Genomic DNA, 23,388 nt, shown 5'->3' on the forward strand with positions numbered 1-23,388 from the left:
GACTGCGCCATTAGCCCCAGGCTGTAGTCTCGGGCGAGTCGATCCCTATTTGTTTCAGACACCCCTCAACATGTAGCGCTAAAATCGACCAGTGCTACCAACTTCGAGATATCGAAGTCAGAGTTTTTTTTGTGATTCCCACCCCGCCCCCCCTTCGGCATATGCCCCTGACACTGATACACAATTTTGACAGTATTGTTCTGCCATGATAGGCAGTAAGCACAGAAATGGTATTTGCAATTTCAGTAAAAACTAGAAATTAACTTTTAAGATTTGACAACTTTGTTTCGTTTAAGCCTGTCTTTTCAGTATATCAGTCGGACAAAAAAAGAAGGTACCACCTTTTATTGCTCAACATGGCAGCACGGCAAATAAGCCATTCAATGACAGCCTCAAAAATATTATACTGCGCAATTAGCGATATACAGTAAAATCCCGCTAATCCGAAATAATTAGGCAGAAACCTGTTTGGATTACCATATTTTTAAATTAGCATAAAAATTGCAGTAATACAAGAGCAGGTGGTTAAATACCTCTATATAAACATTTAGGTATCATGTAACAGCCTATAATACTTTTAAAGGCGGAAAATGACTAAACATGTTGATAACTGGGCCAAGACAACCAAAATAACTTATAAAATACAAAACAATTCAATTTTTGAAGTGAAAAACTTCTATGAAGGTTTGGATAGGGAGTAAATTCATGTAAGTCATCATCGACATGGTCACGTGACGTCAGCTGTGAATGTGTGTGTATATACACACACACACACACACACACAAACTCAGTGGTGCACGCGCAGCCAGTACACATACCACAGGTCGAAAAGTAATGCACACGACATATACCAATACATATCTTATTAATACGCGTCTTCAGTCCCTGTACATCAGTGCTGTGCATATGTTAATAGAATGTGTGTATGCAGTAAAAAGTGAGTATAAAATATATTAATATTCTCATATGGATATATAATTTGAATAACGAAGAAAACTGAGTCTTTGTAGCAATATAACCTAAAAATTAAGAATATCACTATCAATTTTTTTTAATACTTACAATTATTATTACTATGCAATGTGTATTTCATAGTAATTTAGGAGTTTTTTTACTAGTGTAATAAAACAAATTTGTCGTGTGATAATATTTTTTCGTAAAAATTGCGAAAAGTTCTCTGATTTTTATCAAAAATTAATTTGGATATCAAAAACTAACAACTGTTTGTTTATAGTTTTAAGTTTTCACTTCTGTCGGCAGTCCTCATGACTGCTTTTTTTTAAATCTATTTATTTATTTAATCATTCATTTATTCATTTATTTATTCATTTATTTATTCATTCATTTATTCATTCATTTATTCATTCATTTATTCATTCATTTATGCATTCTTTCATTTCTTTATTCATTCATTCATTAATTTATTTATTGCCACCCTCGGGTTTGGACTGACATAATTCTAGTTTATGTTCATATCTAATTTGTTGAGGGTTTGGACTGACAAGACTCCACTACTTTTTGTTGATATCTAATTGGTGCGTGTGCTGCTCACTTGATGTAGTAGTGGGCCTTCATGGTGCGCAGGCGCCCATTGTGGAACACGGACATGAGGAAGCTCTCGGCCAGGTCGTCCAGGTGCTGCCCCAGGGCCAGCACGTTGTAGCTGCTGGCGCGCGCCGCCGCGTACAGCCGCCCCCGCTTCATGCGGCTGCAGAAGCTGCACACCGAGCTGCAGCTGTCCGCGTCCGCCGCCTGCTGCAGGATGGCTGCCCGACACCACAACCCCCGCGGCCGTCACTCGCTAGCTTCCACCGATCACTCCCTTACCCGACAGCTAGGGACCGGAAAAATTCGCGAATTCATTTCGCGACAGGCTAAAATACAAATAGTTATAACCTCAGTGCTGCCTCTGCTATTGACTCACAACTCAACCTGGGTGACTCTGGGCCGACGAGAAACACCCGACCGAAGCTCTATCGAATCACAGGCCGCTACGTCGGGACGTCTTCACAAGACAGCAGCCAAAGAGTGGGTGACATTTGACAGAGTGTACGTAGAACTGTGGAGTTCATCCCGCAGGCCATTCGACCCGCGAATTTTTTCGGTCCCTACCGATAGCGTTCTTCATTCACCGGTAAACTGGCATTAGTGATTACATCGTCAACTGTGGAGCAGCAACGAGCTGTAATAAGATTTATTTATGCAAAAGGAAAGGAAGTGTGAGAAATATGTTCGGGGATGGCGAGAGTTTATGGAAAAGACTGTATTGAACGTACCGCTTCGTGAAAAAGTGCAAGGATGCGGTTGGGAAGGGAAAAATTTACCTGATTTTTCCATGACTTTCAGTGACCAAAATTACAAATTTTTCTGGCAATTTTTTTCACTCTGGCCATTCGTCATCCACGAACAAACTAGGACTGCGCGGAGCTGCGACTGAGCTCCAGGGTGTGCACAGACATCTGTAGAAAAATCTCCCTGATATTTCCGTGACTTTCTGTGACCAAAATTACAAACTTTTTCTGACAAATTTTTAAAAATAATTTACCTTAATTTTTGGGGGAAAAAGAAAAGAAAAATAAATAAAAAATAAATAAATTCCAGCCTCTACCTCACTAGTTCAAACACAACCTTGCCATGACTTTCTGTAACCAAAATGGCTAAATTTTTTTTGACAAATTTTTAAAAATAATTTACCTTAATTTTTGGGTAAAAGAAAAGAAAAAAAAATTCCAGCCTCTACCTCACTAGTTCAAACACAACCTTGCCATGACTTTCTGTAACCAAAATAGCAAATTTTTAAAAATAATTTACCTTCTTTTTGTCGGGGGAAAAAAAAATTCCGGCCTATACTTCACTAGTTCAAACACTACCTTGCATATATCAATTTACCATGTTTTTTGACCACACATTAAAAAGTCTGGCAGATGATCATACTGGAGCATGACAGTTACCGCTCAAATTACTACCACTGAGTAATTTTCATGACTTTATGAGGTTTTAAAGTAAATTCCCTGTTTTTTTTTACTGGCCAATTTACACTTCCCTGACTTTTCCCTGACTTTCTAGAATGTGGACAGACTGTATTTTTAATATTCCATTTGACTTGGACGGGAAATTTGCGTTTGTGGCGAAGCTCAGGTCATGCTTTTATGAATGCTTGCAATTAATTTTATCCATGGTTATTTTATCATTGCTATTAAATGGTGTTATATATAGGGTCCAAGTGGTTTTATAATAAGAACACACTTTACAATTGTAAGTGGTTTTATACTAAGAACAAACATTACAATAGTTAAGATATTATATATAACTTCTATTTTAATATTTTATGAAATAAGTATAATACAGCCATGCTGAAACGAAATATTAGTGATTCAATTTGACTGTAAATATTTTAAACATTTGATTTGCTGTTCGCTTCGCATCAAAAAAACTATTATTTGCAAAGGCCTACCAGACCACAAACAAAAAGTCTGGAAAAGTAAACAATACGCAGTTTGCTATCACAGCAAAAAGATACCTAAAATTCGAAAATACAATAGCTATGAGGCTATTAACTGTATTGCATGGCAAGCAGGGTGCGTTGAATCAAACACCAGGCTCGCTGGTAACAACTATTTACTGTCGCAGCCGAGATGCACGACCAAACATCACATTTCTCATGCGAAGACTCTAACTGAATGCGAAGAATGCCAATAAGGGACTGGTGCATGTCTCCTGAAGAGAAGTGGGGGTAGAATCCCCTGGGCAGGAGCAGGGCTAGCAGGACGCATGCAGACACGGCTCCTGCCGTTCACCGCACAACCAAACACAGCACAGCAGTGTTGGCGATGTATGCCACAAGTACTTTTATATAAAAAAATTAGGGATGTGCCAGTCAAACCCTCAAATACTATAAAATACTCTATAGAGTCGATATTCAAGGAAAAAGATTCAAAGAAAAACAATAAATAAAGTAAATTATTAAAATTCAACACTGATAAACTCTGAAGTTTGATAGGTCAATTTTTTTTTCATACCTATCCTATAACCATTCCCAAAGATATTGTACTTTCATCATGTAATTATATAAATAAAATTACAATAATTTAATTTGAAACTTTTATAATGAATAAAACATTTAAAGGGTTAGCATTTTGTTTTTTTCTATACCTTTCTTCTTTTCCATTTCTTGTACATTATTTATCTTTCGACTCTTGAGACCCTAATATTCAGATTTGAGGGGTATATCCAAAGCACTCCTTGGGATTCAAATTCGAGATTTGGATTCGAGAAAATCGGGTTTTGCTCCATCGCTAATAAAAATATATTTACACTGCATGGAACAATTTTTGTTTAAATATGTATGACTGTTAAACTAACTAAAGTAACCATGAACTAGTGTAAAAGTGTTTCTCACGTTCTTGCTATTTGAAATCAGTATTCCAATAGATTGATACAAGAGCACGATGCAGTGACCCCCACCTTGCTCCTCGTAGAGGTAGTGCACGCCCAGGGCCTCCAGGTAGGGCACCAGGGGCCGGGGGTCGTAGGCGCTGCTGCCCGGGTCCACTGTCGCCGCGCCCAGCAGGAACTGCACGCCCTTGGAGCGGGCGTAGAACTGGTACTGGTGCAGCGTGTGCAGCAGGCTGAGCGAGTCCTTGCCGCCCGATAGGCACACCAGCACCCGGTCCCCGTCCCGGATCATGTCGAACTCCTGCAGGGCCTGCCCACACCACCGTCCGCTCGCTCAGGTGAGACGACATTTACCACTAGAATACAACTGGTGTCATCCTAGATCCCAGTGAAACTGAAATACAGTAAATTATTCAGTAAAATATTACAATTTTAGCATCATTTAAAATTTTTTACTGTTAATTGTAACTTTTACTGTACATAAATGTTTAGAATGTTAAGTTGAAATTAATGTTTCCTTTTTGTTTCCCATTTTTGGCTCTTTTGCGGATTATCCGCGATTTTCACTATCCGCGGTGGCCCTGCCACTTAATTTTGTGGATAATCGGGAGTGTACTGTAATTACAAAAAAAGGGGGTTGTCTGTAAAGTCGGTTACCGGACGATAATTTTACATTATAACGTCATAAGAAAACATCAATGAAAAATTGCACACTTTTTAATTTTCAAATATTATTTACAGTTTTTTTGACAATTTAATTTAAATAATTTGTTAAAATAAAGATCACGAACAAATTAGTTAAAGAGCCCGCCTTAACCTGTTTGATATTATAGAAGATTTTCTCGCACGGCAGGTCGGCCGGTTCTTGCACGCTCGGCTCAGGCGGAACGTAACAATGGGTCATGCTTTTTCGATGCGTGCAGCCGGCGTTCGTCGATTTATAAGACGTTATCACGTCAAAAACATCATGAAACCTCATTTCTTAGCACTTCACTTTGAAGTGTTATGTATTTTCAAATCCCTGCAGCAAGATTTAAATTTAAGAAATGTACAGTATTAACTTAACTATGTAATATATGTACTTTCATTACTAAGCAGCATAATTGAAGTTTTTTTTTAGTAATGATGTAGTTAGATTTTGCTGTGATCACAAAAATATGTATGACTTGACATTAAAAGTCCACATTAAAATTCTTTTAGTAATAATATTAACTAGAATATTTTGATAATAACATAGGCATTAGAAAAGTACAAATTTACTTAAGCAAAATTAACACATAATTCTGCTACGAGCAATCACATACAAAAGGGATGGGACGAATCCACATTTTGGTCGAATCCGAATCCTTGTTCGAATCCTCAGTGTTTGTCATCGAATCTCGAATCCCAGTCCCACACTAAATTTCACATGTTATTAAAAAAAAAATCACATGTGTATTTATAAAATTATAAAATAAGTGCATAGTGTATACACCTGATATAAAATAGACAAATAACCTCAAAAACCACACACGTAAGTTTGCATCCGTCTAATTCTCTGTTACATTAATCCTTCCTATGTTTTCAATAAAATACGTTTGTATAACAGACACCATTTAAAAAAAATTAAGTTTTTTTTCTGCAATGTTATATTATTGAAGGTTGGAAATGATCAAGTAGTTATGCTAATTGACAAAATGCAGCGTAGTTAATCTTATGTTTGTGCTATTTCCGTTATCTTTATAATATTATTTAGGTATACAATTTTCTAGAGCTGGACGAACCTCAGTTCTCTAGTTTCGAACTGAATCGAACCATAGCAAAAAAATTTCGAACCGAGACGAACCAAACCTCATACAGAAATAATTGTTTGGAATTAAAATGAACCGACCACCAGCATTTTGGTCTTTAACTGAATGGTGAGAAAGAAAAGTTCTCCACCCATATGTAAAATTAAAACATATGGCTTAGCTTTATTCAATTGCAATACATTTTATAAGTTAAGTTTATGCAATAAATAATGAAGGAAAGAAAACAGTTTAGAGAAAATCATTTTGCATTTAATTTCTTTATATATACTTTTAATTCATGAAGAAGTTCCATCTAAATTTCAAAAGACTAGGTATCTTCCTTTTTCAGTGTACACTAACCTTCATTAAAAAAATATATTATTATAAAGATGACGAACATTCAGCATAAGGCCACATAACATTTTTAATAAGTAACACTTTTTAATAGGACATTAAAAAAAAGTCGAATGTGAATTAGGTTACCTATCTACATTACAAAACCCGCTGACTGCAGTTACTGTTTTCTTGGAAGAATGCTGCTCGTCAGAAGAAACTTTACACATTTTTTGGGGTGGTTCTGGGTCATCTGGGTAGACATTATCTTTTCTCCATTTAGAAAACTTCAACGACGTAAGCCTGCTCATCGCAAATCACCTCAAGAACAATAATTTTGTTAACGTAACGTAAGAAGTGTGGTTATAGAAATTTGCGTCGGAAAAAAGAAAACATGAGAAATAATGATGGCTGCCGCAACTACGCTAGTCAACTTAGTACCGTACTGTAAAATTTACTGGACCAGTACTTTTAATACACAAGATTAAATTAATATTTTCAGTACCTGACTGTTATAACCAAAAAGGCCAAAGAAAATAAATACATCCCAGTAATTTAAAATAGGTACGTAATTTACGTAATCATTTCCTACCGCATTTGTCTTGTGTTAACTTGATCACGTTAGTTTTGCCGAAATACGAGAGTTCTCGTACATGCGCTTTAGTTTAACGTATGGGTTACGCAATCTTTGGTGATTTTACAACACTTCTCGTACACGCACTATAGTTAAAGGTATAATATACAATACCTTTGGCATTTGTACGATAGTTTATATTACGTAGTACGAAAAATGCATACAAAAATCTCTAAAGTAAATAAAAAACAAAGCGCGCCTATATGAAAAAAATTCTATGCAAGTTATGCGACAATTAATAATTTTTTTTGTCTGCACTTGAAACTGTTGAGGCGACGATTATGCGATAAAAGTAGGATTATTACATGTAATGGAATTTTGTTGTGCTGTTTTGTGAATGGTCTCAAATGGGGGTTAGAAAATTAGAAAAACGTAATTTTTTTTAAACGAACGTTCGGTTTTTCGAATATATTTTATGAGGTTTCGAACTGAACCGAACCGAACGTAAGGGTTCGGTTCGGTTCTAAATTTTCGAACTTCGCCCAGTACTACAATTTTCAATTACTACCTAAAACTCTTAAAAACCCACCTCGAATCCTACCTCGAATCCCACCTCGGATCCTACGAATCCTCGAATCCATAGGATTCGGTATATTCGACGAATCCAAGATTCGAAAATCCCATCCCTACGATACAATCCTTGAATACTTAAGACAACAGGATCTTATCAATCAGCTGGAAAACCCTAACCAAACAGATGTTTTTTTTTTGTATTGGTGCTTGACTTCTCTTTGATAGTGAGGGTGTCAAAGACAAATACATACAACTTACTCAAAGCGAGGTAATTACAGAAGGGATCGGCCATGGCCAATAGTAAAGAACCATCCCAGCAATTTTCCATGAAACAATTTTAGGAAACCACTAAAAAAAGAAAATCAGAAACAATGGACCGGGCTTCTAACCAGGGCTCTCCTGAATGAATGCCACAGTGAGAGATACTTACTGCAAAACTCATTTGTGATGTTTGTGCCATAATGCCAATGACTGTTGTGTCAATACTTCAAATGAAGTAGCCAAGGATTAATTAAATGAACCTTCGTGATACTCATTTCTCAAAAACTTTCCTAATCCAATAATTAAGAATACTGAATGGAAAAAAAAGTACTTTAACATCTATAGTTTTCACAAAGTAAAAAATATTGGTGCGTGGCTGTCATTGTTTTAAGTGAAACTGCACAGATAGAGGTATAAGAATGTATAAAGATATACACAAGAATGCAAATGTAAAAGTATACAAGAGCATTAGTATGCAGCACAAGTATACAAGTAAGCAAATGTGCCAGTATGTAATTACACTATATTGCAGACATGCAATTCAGCGTGACCGTCATGAATAAAATAAAAACTGTAGTGTGGCCGCCACTTATGTTTTGACTGAAACTTTGCAGGTAAAGGTATATAAATGTATGAAGATGTGTGGAAGAATGTGAGTGCACAGGTGTGTAAGTGCCCAAGAAGAATGCATGTGCGCAAATATGCGAGAATACAGTGTGCAAGTGAGTCTATATGTAAATAAGCAAGTATGCAAGTTTTCTATATCGCAAACATGCCATCGAGAGCACCACTCCTGAGCCTCTCCACCATCGCACGTCAGATGAGACCTTGGTGTCGGATGAGAAAGTGAAAGGCGTAAAGGGCTCACCTCGACGGCTGGCTTCCAGATGGCCTTGGGAGGACAGTGCCACCTGGTGGTGGCGCACGCCCCCAGGACCGGCCCCGCGAGCCTCGACTTGAGGTCGTCGCCCGGCCGCTCCTCCGGCCGGTCCCCGCCCGCCTCAGAGGTCCTTGCCGACAGGCGGTCCGACACGCTGCTGCCGCTGCTGCCCGTGTCCGACAGCGAGAGGTTCACCTTGCGCTTCCTCACGCTCAGCTTCTCGTCGCTCTTCGTCGTGTAGTTGCTGTGAGAGGACGAGTCCGACTCCTGGAAGGTCAGGTTGATGCCGCTGTCCTGGGAGCTGACGCTGTTGATGTTGGACCTCATGAGCAGGCAGTGCTTGTTCTCGACCCCGATGCCGCCGTACGCCTCCTCCTCCAGGTCCTCGTCCCCGGAGGACTTGTCGGCGATGCTGGCGGGGGCCGGGTCGTGCTTCGGGTCGATGGCCATGATGTGGATGACGGTCTCGTCGCTGGAGCACTCGCTGGACTGCGTGCGCTCGCCGGGCAGGTCCACCAGCCTCGAGGCCAGCGCGGCCCCCGCCACGGAGGAGCACGAGTCCGTGGCGTCCGCCGGCGACATGGGCGAGGACAGCCGGTCGTGGGTGGGCGACAGGCTGGGGTGCGCGTCCGACGACATCAGGCTGTCCACGGCGCTCACGATTTCCCTCAGCTCCGTCTTCATCTTGGAGGCCATGCCCTTGGAGAACTCCACGATGTAGTCCGCCACGTCGGCGGAGGACACCGACCGGCCCCTGATGCCCGAGCCGTCGTAGTGCCTGTCCAGCGAGATGTGGCCGTCGCCCGTCGCCTCGGCGCTCTCCGACAGCACGTCCTCCACCTTGGAGATGACCCCGCGGATCTCCGACTTGATCTCCGTGGCGATCTCGTTGGTCATCTCCTTGACGTAGGCCTGCAGGTCCTCGGGGGACTGCGAGGGCTGGCTGTAGAAGCCGCAGTCGCCGGCGGGCGCGGCGAGCTGCAGCAGGCCGAGGCTCGGGGCCGGCGAGCCGGGCTCCAGCTCCAGGGAGTCCAGCTCCGTCTGGCTGCTGCAGCTGCAGCGCGCCCTCTGGCGCTGGATGCCCAGGCTGGCCAGCGTGCCGGGGCTGAGCACGGGCGGGGCGGTCGCCGAGGAGCCCAGGCTGTAGCAGCGCGTGCGCGAGGGGTAGCAGTCCTCGGCCACGACTGCGTCAAGCTGCGCCGGCCGCACCGCCTCGCCCACGGCGAACTCGGCCTGGCGCGCCCCGGAGCTCATCCACACCAGCTCCGGCTGGGACTGCACCACCGACACTGTCGGCGGCGGCGGCGCGAACACGCCCGAGGGCAGGCTGTTGTGCCGCGAGAAGTCCAGCGAGTTGGCGCGCATGATGGGCAGCAGGGCGCGCTCCAGCGGCGCGCCGTCGCCGCCCTCCGAGATGCTGCCGCGCGAGCCCGAGTAGCGCACCGGGTCGAAGGGCACCTTGTGCTTCACGTTCTGCGAGTTGCCGAGCAGCAGGTCCTGCGCCTCGCTGGGCAGCATGAACCAGCGCAGGCGCTCCGTGTCCGCGTCGAACAGCACGCACTGGTCTGCCAGCGGGAAGCGCTGGGCCATCTGCAACCAAGCACACCGGACCCATCTCTCACTAACACACATTGATCCTATCATTTACTAAAATACATATTACATTTATCATGCAATATAACATGTGTTATTTTTTAAACTAGAAAACAACTACATGTATTTGTGCCACCAATTAGTATTTTTGGCACAATTCTATATTTGAATTTTTGAAAAATTCTGTCGCCAGTCATTTTTTTTTTTGCTGCAAGAACTTAAAAATTTTCCACCTCCTGTACACTCCCGTTTAATTTTGATCAGACCAGTCTACCCAATCTTTCCCAGCATAAATATAATTTTGCCAACCATCTAATGACCCAGCAAGTGCTATCGTCTTATCCCCGCCTTGGTGCACGTCCGTCCCACGAGCCGTGACAAGAAATGCTAGGTCCTGCAAGCTATTAGATCAGCTAGGTTCTGAGAGCCAGGCACGAGCACGGGTCATTTTGTTCTAGCCCTCGACACGTCGCCGGCCACTGCTGAGACAATTTCCCACTGGCAGCAGCACATTTCCCAAACGCCTCCCCCCCCCCAAAAACCCCATTACAGCCTTTCCAGAGAACCAGGCCCAGTGCAATCATCGGGCGTCAACCCCGAGCCAATCTCAAGGACGCCAGTCTCAGAATGTATTGCATCTGCCCTCTCGTGGCAGAGTTGCGAGTTATTTCCCCTGGGTGTTTGAACGCCCACTAAACGCCTGCCCCCTGGCGCCTCACGCAACAAACAATGCCCCGTAGTTAATTTTCAAGCCACCAGAGCGCTGCACTAGTCCCCTCCATAAGCTTCATGCTTTAGCTGTCGCCTCGTGTGAGTCGATCTCTCCTTGTTTCGGACACCCCTCAGTAGGTCGCGCTGACATCGGGCAGTACCACCAACTTTGAGATATAGAAGTCAGTATTTATCGAACACTACCTCGGAAATCTTCGGAACCTTTTGGTTCGGAAGCCGAAGTCTACCCTCTTTCTTTTGATTGACTTTGTCTTTTAATTACAAGTCGCTGCCGTTCCAAACTTACTTCGCGCCACGACTCCAGACTGACCACACCGCATCGTCGGCATCAAGACTTCACTCCGGTCGTTATTTACAGATGTAATCATCTAGGCAAGGGATGTGATCCCTACGACTCTATTAATTAGCAATTAGTCAGTCTGCGTACCTCGTAGAAGTAGTCATGCTTCAATACAAATACATTATTATATTTTCTATTCTTTGGAATCATGGAAACGTCCGCGACAACCGCATGTTCGCGATCTTCGCACCCTGGCTGACGCTAGAAGCCATCTCCCTGTATGGTGAGTTTTGGACAAACCTTATTCCCCGACCACAATCATCTTTGTTAGTAGATATTTACTGCCTATTTTGCTAACTGTCTGTGATCATGTTCTGATCATGTTTGATTCAGACCTGTTCACAGACAGGGTCCAAGTGCCGGATGTGGTCCAAACAACACCACCCTCAAGTCCTTCCTCCAGCAATCAGGACGACTAAAGCGCCCTGACGGCTCGTTATCAGCCTAACATCGGCCAGCAATCGTCAAACCTCCAGTCATTCAGTTTTTTTTATGTCTTCTGTACAATAAACATTAATTCACGGTGTTGAACAGATCAGAACACCAGCAAATTTTCTTTCCGGACTTTAATCACTCTAAGTGCTCTGGGATTGTAAAAACTTAACCTGTTTATTGTTTCTGATTCTATTTTAATTATGTCCAATGATTAATGGTAATTTTCTAATTAGGGCCGGTCCATAATTTAGATAATGTAATTTTAAATCCATGTTAATGTAATTTAATAATTTTAATATATTTGTTAAGCAATTTATCAAGTTTATTATTCTATGTGAAAGTAATCAAAAGTTAAATAAACATGGAGGTACTTATATCTAAACGAAATCATAATTTTGCCTTTTGAAACTAAAAGATCCACCAGTTACCTTGTCACCACTCACCACCTCCAGCTAGCTCAAAATTAGGTGATGAGTGGAACATACATGTTAGTAGCAGGTTGTGAAGAAATTTATACTCAAAGTTCGATCTAATACCTGTTTTATTTATTCATTTAAAAATCACACTGTATTCCGTACAACAGAATAAATGAAAATTAAATGTCCATTAAAAAATAAATAAAACCCGGAGCCATCGCCCGACCATGGCCTGCTCGGACCGAACAACAACCACCCGTCCTGGCGCTCGGACAATGACTGAACAGCCTTCCTTTCCTTTGTGCGGGCAGTGTCCTGGGCTCGCTGACGTAATTTTTAGCCAATCACGGCGCATGGTAACCGAGGCTTCCACGAAATGCTTACTTCTGTTCCCACGACGCAGCGATTTTGTCTCTGTCTCCCACTCCCGTGACCGTGACTCACATGCCTAGCGTGTGAAACAAAGCCTCGGTCATGGCAAAAATGAAGGAGAATTATGTCAGCATGCCTCCCCGCACAAAGATGCCAGCAAAAAATGTTACTAGACAAAGAAACATATGAATTTTAAAAATAAAAAACAATAAACCCGGAGAATTACGTTCGCAATAACTTCTAAAAGGAAAAACTTTACATCTAACCTGAAATATGACTAAAAATTTATAACATATTATTATTACTGGGTTGCATGAGGAAGGCTGTAATCTGGGTTGTTACAAAATATTAAAATTTTGAAAGGAAAATATAAATTATTTTTAATACATCAAAATAGCATCTGCAAAAAAAATTTAATAAAGAGTGCAAAGCGAATATGTAAGGTAATTGCAGTACGTATGAAGAAACTTCAAGAGGGCGGGTTTAAAAAGAATGTACAGTGAGAGTAGTATATACAAATGTTTGTCCTGCACCTGGAGTCGGATTGTGGATTGAGGATTGTGTCCGCCATATTGCACTGTGATGTCACGGCGGCCATCTTGATAACCTTGACCATGACCATAAAAATTTGCCAAAAAAAAAAGGACTCAAAATTACAAAACTACCATTTTTTTCGTATCACGAGTACACTTGAAGACAACGCAGGACTGCCAGAGAAACAACACTCGATTTCGGGAGACGCCATTTGGCTGAGTAGAGGTCCTACCACAGCTCCCTAGCGGCAACAACTGGTGCTACAAGTACAAGTTATTGTTGGGTCCCCCCTCGTACAAACATTGTTTCGAACCACAAGCTTCACGAGCCACCCCGAGTCTTTGCGTTCCCACAGATTGAGGTGAGACAAACTTTAGACGGGACTGGCCAGGCCACAATAGTCCAGTCATCTTAGTAAGTTCAACTCGGAAATTGAGATACCCAGCTACAAACTCGTATAAACGTGTATTTTGACATCCTAAAAGTTGTCTCAAAACCTACATATGGTAGGGTGTACACGACTATTAAAATCTAAGGTCAAAGATCACAAAAATCTATTTTTTGCACTTTTTTTGCAAATATCTCATTTCCTATGGGTTTTTCGCTATTTATATTTATTATCAATATTGTAGAGGATTAAATTTCCTACAAGTTTTGTTTCAAAAATGTTTTAATACGTTGAATCGTTTTTATATAATGGGCGGAGAGCACGCGGTTAGAGCATCATTTGTCAACCGGTAGTCCCAGTCAAAAACACGCCATTGACCTTTGACCTTAGATTTTAATAGTCGCGTACACCCTACCATATGTAGGTTTTGAGACAACTTTTACGATGTCAAAATACAAGTTCATACGAGTTTATAGCTGGGTATCTCAAATTCCGAGATACTTACCTAATTTTGACTAAGATGACTGGACTACAAGGCGAGCGTCATGACTGCCTACCTTCCTGGCCTTGTTGAAGATGTTGCGTGCGGTCTGCAGGATCTCGCCGTAGTCCTGCGGGAAGGTCCCCTGGCCCGATATCCTCCTCTCGCTGACCGTCATCTTGCCGTCCGTGTAGCGGATGGAGCCCAGCCACTTACGGTCCCGGAAAACCTTCAAACCACAGCACAGAGTCCAACGTCAACAAAACACATCATCTGGCGTGATCACGTACCGAAGATATCTTTCATATGAGAGCAACCTAAAAAAAATCTGTAAGTATTATACAGCAAACTTGCTAAATATTACTCATAATTTTTAATGAAAATGTGTGGAGTAAAGACGCATATAAAGTGCATCTGCTGTAATTTTAAGTATTTGTTTAGCCAACTTGGAAAAAAAAATACACATATGCCTGATAAAATAGATAAGTTGGCAGGAAGCTAAGAAAATTTTCTCTGTGATATAATACAATTTTAAAAGTATGATGCTTACTTTAAAGACAAAAAAAAATCAAATACTAGGAAGTTGTGAGAAACAAACAAAAAATCCCTTCAGGCACAGCCTACTGGCGTAGGTAGATTTTGAAGACTACCAATTTCTTTTGGAAATGTTTTAGAAACATTTATGTATACACTCCTGGAACATTTTAAGAACTTAATGTACATAACATCCAATAAATGTTCTCCCATATTCCAAAATGATCTATTTATTAAACATTTTCTCATATCCCATGCAGCAAAAATATTGTGAATGTTTCAACTCAATACATCCCGCACTGAATAGTTTAGAATGAATTTCATATTATGCTTACCAAGATAAATATAAAAATTTTTTACCTTCAAACTTCTTTCCATCTCTTGCATTAGTACAAGGTTGTATAATTATTTTCTTTGGACAAAGGTTTAAGATAATATTAAAATGATTTGAAATAAATTAAAATGAATTTTATCCCAAGAAAGTTTTGAATTTTTTTTTAAATTTCAACCCTTGTTTTTACGGTAATAGTTCGTTCCACCAAAAATGGTTTCATGATAGGTTTTAGATAGAATTTAGGGATTTTGACAGTAAATTACAATGTAAATATTTGATTTCAAATATATTTAAAAAAAAAAACTTTTATGTCTTGCAATCCTTGTAATTTCCACCCCTTGCAGTCATAGTTTGTTATTTTAAAATTTACCTTACACATTATTAAATAGTTAAACAAGTTTAAGTAACACAAAAAAAAATTTTGTGAGTGAATCTTAGGCTTCCAAATTTTAAAGCTTTGCAAAAAAAACCAGAAGCTTCACATCAGATGCGAAACTTAAAATGAAATGAATAGCAAATTTCCTAGCGAAGTAAAATTGAATATGAAAAGGAGCTTCAATTGATTTGCTTAGTTGAAGCTTCACTATGTTAAGAAAATGTATCATTTATAGATTTTTATTTAAATACAGTTGTTAAATATTAGGACTGATCTGATACCCGGTTATGGTATTGGATATTAGCCTATATTCAGCTCTCGACCAATCACAAAGTATTTGCACACATATCGGTGGTATCAGAAGAAAAAAAAAAGATCTACTACACAGATTTTTTTTTCAAATACTTGCTTTGTTGGGTTTTTGATTTTGACAGACCACAAATCCTCTTTGCTGCCAAGTGTAGTTAATCTAAATATATTTTTAAAGTCAAATCATAATAATTATTAAAAGTCTATTAGTTAAAAATGAGAAAACAAGAGAATATTTACCTAACCAATACGTGAGTTACAGTGTTTCAGTAAGAGCTTGCTTTTATTTTAATTTTTTTTAAATTTAGTAATAAAATTATGTTATTTCACCGAAAAATTTATAACAAAATTATGTGTTAACTATATATTGCTAAATTGTGGCCATTGATTATAAATTCTTGTAGCAGCATCACGTATTGGTGGTAGTATCGGAGTATCAGTATCGGAAGCGCGGGTACCAAAACAGTTCTATCAATATTATTAAAAGTATATTTAAGAATTTTACCATATGAAAAAACTCCAAAAACTTGCACAATTGAAACACGGAACATGCGCGACTGACCGAGTTGGTGTGGTGGCGCCACTCGCCCGTCTCCGGGTTGAGGATGTACTGCGGCAGCAGCTTCCAGGCCTCGGTGGCCACCATCTTGACGGCCTCCAGCACGAAGGCCACCTCCGCGTCGGGCATGAAGAAGGGCAGGCTGATCCTGGCGAAGCCCGGCCGCAGCATCTCGAAGCTCGAGTGCTCCTCGTGGCGCCGCAGGTGCGTCCTGTCCAGCCGCCTGATGGCACGCACACTTCCACACTCACACTCACTCCGACACGACAGTTCCCCTTGCTGGCAGGAGAGGCACGGCCACTAAGTTTGCGAGGCCTGGCCACGCTAGTAGGCGAAGCACTGCCAGTAAAGTCAGTGAGGCACAGGAAACTCAAGTAGCGAAGCATGACTAAGTGAGCAAGGCACGACCAAGTGAGCGAGGCACGGCCACTCAAGTAGCGAGACACGGCCACTCAAGTGAGCAAGGCATTGCCACTCAAGTAGCGAGACACGGCCACTCAAGTAGCGAGGTACGGCCACGCTAGCAGGAGAGGCACGGCCACTAATGTCAGCGAGGACGGCCAAGTGAACGACGCCGGCACTCACGTGTCCTCCAGCAGGATGCGCTCGTACTCCGTGGCGAGCTGCTCGCTGATGCCCAGCAGGTCCTGGGCGTAGGGCCCCGCGCACGCGCAGCCGCCGCGCGCCTGGATGCCGAACACGTCGTTCAGCACCGCGCACACGAAGTTGTGGTGCAGGAAGGCACCGCGCGGGTGCCGCACCATGAACGAGAATATGGGCAGCCGCTTGATGGAGCCCGACGAGTTGCCCAGCAGGATCAGCTCCGGCACCGTGCGGATGTGCGACAGTGCCATCCTGCGACCGTCATCGTCAGTCTTTCAACCCTTGCTCACCGGATAAACTATTACTAGAGCCCTGAAAAATTCGCGTATTCATTTCGTGATAGTCTAAAATCCAAAAAAGTTTGCATTTTTACTGCATCAGTGATTGGGCCACAGTTTTTCTAAATGACACTCGGCCAATGAAAAACTTTCAACAAAAGAAGTATCGAATCACTAGCTCCCAGTTAACAGGTGTCACGAGTCAGTAGCCAATGAGCAAATATAATTTTCCCGTGTAAATAGAGGATCATGGATTATATCCTACAGGCTATTGAAATCACGAATTTTTCTGGTCTCTAACTATTACAGAAGATTTTAATATTTAAGGCTGCTTTTCTATAAATGCTCACTCATGAGCCTTTCTGGTCAGGGTCACCAACTACTTCTCGGCTTCTGGGTTGGGCCACGGTGTGCCCAATGTTTCAGCATGCCATGTGGCAGCCATCTTCAAGGTGGGCTGTCAACTGCTGACATTGCTTTATTTAAATAAACAAGTTATAAAAATTTTTTATCCTTAAAAAATGTGATTAGTCATTATATATATATATATATATATATATATATATAATCTTACCCATACGGCTTCAACTTCAGGAGTCTAATATATTAATAGGTTTAGCTGATATGAAATCATTTTTGTTATTAGCTATTAATGCACTGCCACCAATTTTCTTGCTAGTTAATTGTGAATTCCTGTCATTTATAAGTATTGTATACTGATCGGTGAATATATTTATATATGTGTTTATTTGTTTGTCCCTTATGTGCTCCTAAACCATTCATCTGATTGCGAAGAAACTTTGCACACTTGACCTTTGACACAACAAGGAATGTCACTGTCTAGGTTAGATAACATACAAAAGCTGGCGCATGAGTCGTATCAGTTAGTTATTAGTAAATATTTTATGACAGTTTAAATTTTTTAAGATCATTTGATACTTGATTTTTAATTCAAAAATTTTAAAGAATTCTCACTTTTGTGTGAAACTCTAAGAACAAGGAAATTTTGACATACAAAGTCAATTTTATTCTATCAGTGAAGGATAAAAAATTGCATTATTCCTTAACAAAATTAAACATTTCACAACCCTCTAATGGTGTGGTAATAAAAACAAAGGATAACATTTAAACATTTACGAGTTATTCAAAAATTATGTGTCCTAAACGTGAAGAATGTGTAGCATCACAAAATAAAAATTAAATATGCCACTTTTTGATGCCATAAATGAGTTATAAACATTAAAATATAGTATAATAGTTTATTATATTAAATAAAAGCAGATACTTTAGATAATTTCTCCTAAATTTGCCACTACACTGAACAAAAAAAAAGTTTTCTTACAGGCAAATTCTCAGTAAATAACACAGATATGAACACTTCGAAAATAATTAAAACAGGGAAGTAACTGCAATTTACTGTAATTGTTTGTAAGTGCCTAGTCTTGTTTACATCGGTAAAGTGTAAATTAAAAAAAGATACATTTAAACCTTTTATTGAATCTGAAAAAATTTTAAAAAAATAATGTTCACAAGAGGCAATTAAATATTGATTAACACAAATCAGAATATGATTATACAAAAAAAAAATTATAAATGTGCTTAAAAATTTCACACATTCTATGAATGACAAACAGTGGGCCTCACTTCACTACTAATTTGGGCATGATACACAATTACATGATTATCAGTAATTAAATATTTATTTATTCATGTTTTAATGGCAATATACACATATTTGATTAAATTTTTATGACCAAGACAATTTTTAGGAATTAAATGCAAAACATTGAGTCTATTAATATAATCTACCATTTCTAAAGTCTCCTGCAGGAAGTCTCAGTACTGCACATTCTTCTATGGTATGTCTCTTTTTTTTTATTATTATAGATATCAATGTGTGGCTGATTTTTGTAAGCAACGTGAGCACTTACAAGATCAAGTTTTTATTTTATATAGTGGAGACTGCAATTAGTGTGGTAAGTTGAATCCTGGTGGTTTTCAGTAATGCAAATACATAATAGAGCTCAGGATAAAATTTCACATCAAAATGGATTGAAATATTATACGTGCTGGGGGATTCCCTTCACTAAAGATTGAGTCTGAAAGCTAGTCTGTCTGGGCACACACACGGTGTGCAGAGCTTCAGGAGAAACCACGCAATCTGAAAATGCTCAAGATATCCGAGTGGTGTCTGATTACAGAAAGCATTTAAGAATGCGCTGAGGATAGATGAGTAGGTAGCTCCGTTTCCATATTTTGTTTTGAAACTTTATTTTTGACGTGATAACGTCTTGTAAATCGACGAACGCCGGCTGCACACGCGAAAAAAGCATGACTCATTGTCACGTTCCGCCTGAGCCGAGCGTGCGAGAACCGGTTAACCTAGAGGTGGGTTGTTACAGCAATTTTCGGTATCTGTTCCAACCTGATACTGATACAGCATTGTACCTAGTTACAAGTCTCTGATACTTCTGTATCAGACGGTCCCAGGAGGCAACAAAGCTCCGCGTACGCAGACCGTGCGACCGGAAGGAGAATCTGATACATTATTTATCACGCCTGGTAATTCTCTACCTCTGATACTCTCATGCCCGCCTGATACAGCCAGTATCAATCCGTTCAACATTCACTGCAGTTCGTCCTGGCCGTGTATCACCATGTTGCGGGCTGTCATGCTTTATAGTTAGTATCTTTATAGTGAAATAAGGAATGGATAAGTGCACGAAAAAGACTTCATTTGTGTGGAATTTTTTCACGGAAAATAATGAGTTTGCTAATTGTAATTTGTGTAAACAAAAACTGAGTCATAAATCATCGACTAATCTGAAGAAACATTTGAAAAAACATTGATATAGTATGCTCACTAATGTACCTATCTGTTTTTTTATTTTTTATTTTTGATAAAATCGTGAATTTTTAATGTATAAAAACACTAGTTACTAATTGTTTTCGAAAAAAGAAAGTCCATATGTTGATTACATCTGTTATTAGTGTCAACTGAGAATTTATTTGCATTTTCATAGCTGTTAGGTGCACAAATATAAATATATCTTGTATTAATGTACTTTTTAATATTAAAATTTCATTAGTTTTATTATTGAACGAGACGGTGCACGCACTGCGCACTGAGCGTACTTTGAAGTAGGACAATAAACAAAACGACTTGTAACCAGGGCTGCCACTCTGATATTCATGAAAAACCTAGATAACCTACAAAAAAACCCAGACACATGGGTAAAAAACCCAGATGCGTCTAAAATGCTATCGTTGAAAATGTTTGCGTACTAATTCAAAAATATAAACATAACTGGTTTTAATATAAAACAATTAATTACCTTACAAGACTGAAAACGGTTAAATACAACCAATACAAGAAAATTACACTGCAGCAAAATGGCTGTATAAGTAATTCTTGGACCAGCACATATCATAAAAAAACCTACAAATATATACATGACAAAACAAACACCATCACTGCATTCTTTAAACCGGTAATTGTTTTCATAAAACTGCATCATGTACGTTAGTCTTTATTCAGAGTCTGATTCTACAAGATTGGTTTGAAGGTTAATTGTTGCATTGGTTTTGTGTTCTGCAAGCCTCTTTGAAGAATGTGTCTAATTTAATATTCGACTTAGCTTCTTGAAAACTAGTTTTGTGTTTATATGTATTTTTGTGTGTGAAACACATAGACTTGTTTGCATTTATCAAACAGATATTGCAACAGATACAGTAGCTACTACCTTTATTATTGTTTTAGGTATAAAAATAATTAAAATTATAAAAAACCTAGAATTGTTGGAATTCTTTATTTAAAAACCCAGAAACCCAAACACCATTGGAAAAACCCAGATCTGGGTGGAAAAACCCATGAGTGGCAGCCCTGCTTGTAATAATATCGCTATGCGCCTCTCCTTCAAGGCTTCAACGCCTTCCCCTGCGCTTCCTCCCCTATATTCTTTCCCTTCTTTATCCCTTATTCGTCGTTCCTGCTCCCTCCCCTTTCACAAGCTCCGCCCAAGTGACCATCATCTGCGATCGGGTACTGCGCTCATTGGCCGTGGTGTTGTTCCAGGTGAATTCTGAACTGATACTAAAGTCTCTGATACTTTTCAAGTGTACTCGTTTGTCGTTCCTGATACAGGCGCTTATCAGTGACAAAGTATCAGGTTGATACTTTTCGACCCACCTCTAGGTTAACCACCGTGCGAGAAAATCTTCTATAATATCAAACAGGATAAGGCGGGCTTTTTAAAAGCATCAATTTAAAAAAATTTGATATGACGTTATCACGTAAAATTATCGTCCGTAAACCGACTTTACAGACAACCCCGCCCTTTTTTTAGGAAAGTAAAAAAGAACTAAAATGCATGTTTCCAGGATAATTTTTAGTCGTGAAAGTTCCTGTAAATCCTCTTGAAAGCCTGAAGTGACAACAATTAGACATTTTCCTCAAATTCTCCGCAACCTAATGTTACGGTTTTAGTTCGAATCGAACCAATGGCGGCTCCAGGAAGACCTCTATGGCAGGGCTCTCACACACAGGAGGATGCAGTAAAAAATCATGACATTGCCCTTGGGATATTCACAAAACATATGGTCTCAAATACTGAAATTTAGTATTTTCGTACAAATTTTGATTGAAAGAAGAGTTTAGCACATTAACGAAAGTATTTAAGTTAACATTAATATTCTTTACAAAGAAATAATAAGTAAGATTTGGGCTCGGAAGGGGCTATGTCCCCCTGCGCCCTTCCTCTGGAGCCGCGCTTGAATGGAAGAGCTGTGCGACTCCCACCTGGTGATCTTCTCCTCGCGCACCATGATGGCCGGCACGCCCACCGTCTCCTTGAGCTGCATCACCATGCCGGCGCGCACCGACTCCACCACCGCCGCCGTGCCGCCCTCCTCCCGCAGCTCCGTGTCCTGCGCGCACACACACACACACACGCACTGGCGGTCATGTGGGCTGGTCCGGCCTCTGTCAAGCCTTTGAATATATATACTGTACAGAAGTCGCCAGCCCAGGTTAACATTTCTAATACGGTTTTGAGGTAGTTGGTTCATTCACCGCCGCAATCGCCACCATCTCTAGGGCATCGACTTGTGGTGGTCCCTGGCGGACAAGTGTCGAACTCTTCAAACACCCCCCTTCCCCCTCCCGTTGAACGACCTTGAGCTGCAGTGAATGATAGAAGAGTCTAGCGGCAGCAATGCTGCCTTCCTGCAACTGGCTGCAAATGCCGCACCGCTCACGCTCGTTCCGGGGCCAGCGGCACGATCATATATGTCATCTGAACCTTCTATTTATCAGATATGGCCTCGTGGCTGAGCGCTCAGCAGCGCAATCACCTCATCGTAAAGTTGATGGTTCAAATCCGGCAGGTGCGAATTTTTTTTGTACTTGTAAAAATAAATACGAGCACGTAACATTTCAAAAGTAATAAATATATTTGAATAATGAATGCAAATAAAAGTAAATTTATTAATTAAATTGTAATTTTCAGGTAAGGTCATGATAACTAATGGTCAGTTAGGTTAGGTTAGCTACATTATAAATACTTTAAAACTTTGTGGACGGTTGATTTGGTTAGGATAGCTACATTAAAGATACTGTGAAATCATGTAAACGGTTTCCTAGCCCTGGATAGCTACATATTAAAAAGTTATTTGCTAAGCAACCATAAAATGAGTTTACAGTATTTTTAATGTAGCTATACTTACCTAATATAACCAACCATCCACTAAACAGTCTATGTGGCATTTTTATACTGGAGAGAAAAAATGTGCGCGTAAAAATAAAAAACATCCAGGGGGTAGGCACTCCGGAGCGGCCAACTTCGGAGAGGATCGGCATTTGCAGCCAGTTGCAGGAAGGTAGCATTGCTGCCGCTAGACTCTTGTTGAATGATGAGTTGGGGGGGGAATGACAGCGGGCGACAGAGCTGCGCTCTAACGCGTAAATAACAACTAAGACGATACAGGGCGTTACGGCAGCGCACTGCAGCGGTGAAGTTCCCAAGCTGCTCATCATACGCTTCTGAAAAACGTAGAGTAAATCCTATCCACTCGCGACTTCAATACAGTATATATATTCAAAGCCCGGACCGAGCATATCCGCTAAGGGGTGGCGCAGCAGGGGGGACGCACCACGACGCCGACAGCTAGAAAACTGCTGTGTACCACAACGCCAAAATACACCAATGCCGAAAAATGTCATTGCAGGACTGCCACAAAGGTTAGGTTAGGTTAGACTAGGTTAAGTTAGACTAGATTAGGTTAGACTAGATTAGGTTAGGCTAGGTTAGGTTAGGCTAGG

General features: G+C 40.5%; 1 protein-coding gene across 2 annotated transcripts in view; it reads right to left on the minus strand.

The window, feature by feature from the left end:
* The window catches only part of LOC134538770 (uncharacterized), a 301,464-nt gene that overhangs the window by 5,654 nt on the left and 272,422 nt on the right, over positions 1–23,388 (minus strand). For both annotated transcript variants that reach the window (XM_063380259.1, XM_063380260.1), the window contains 7 exons: positions 21,868–21,995; positions 16,774–17,043; positions 16,192–16,411; positions 14,153–14,305; positions 8,774–10,375; positions 4,465–4,705; positions 1,553–1,766 (listed from right to left, as the gene is read on the minus strand). In XM_063380259.1, coding sequence (XP_063236329.1) covers positions 1,553–1,766; positions 4,465–4,705; positions 8,774–10,375; positions 14,153–14,305; positions 16,192–16,411; positions 16,774–17,043; positions 21,868–21,995 — 2,828 coding nt within the window. The remainder of the gene's footprint in view (positions 1–1,552; positions 1,767–4,464; positions 4,706–8,773; positions 10,376–14,152; positions 14,306–16,191; positions 16,412–16,773; positions 17,044–21,867; positions 21,996–23,388) is intronic.

The sequence above is a fragment of the Bacillus rossius genome, chromosome 14, assembly GCF_032445375.1.
Source record: "Bacillus rossius redtenbacheri isolate Brsri chromosome 14, Brsri_v3, whole genome shotgun sequence".
Classification (NCBI taxonomy): domain Eukaryota; kingdom Metazoa; phylum Arthropoda; class Insecta; order Phasmatodea; family Bacillidae; genus Bacillus; species Bacillus rossius.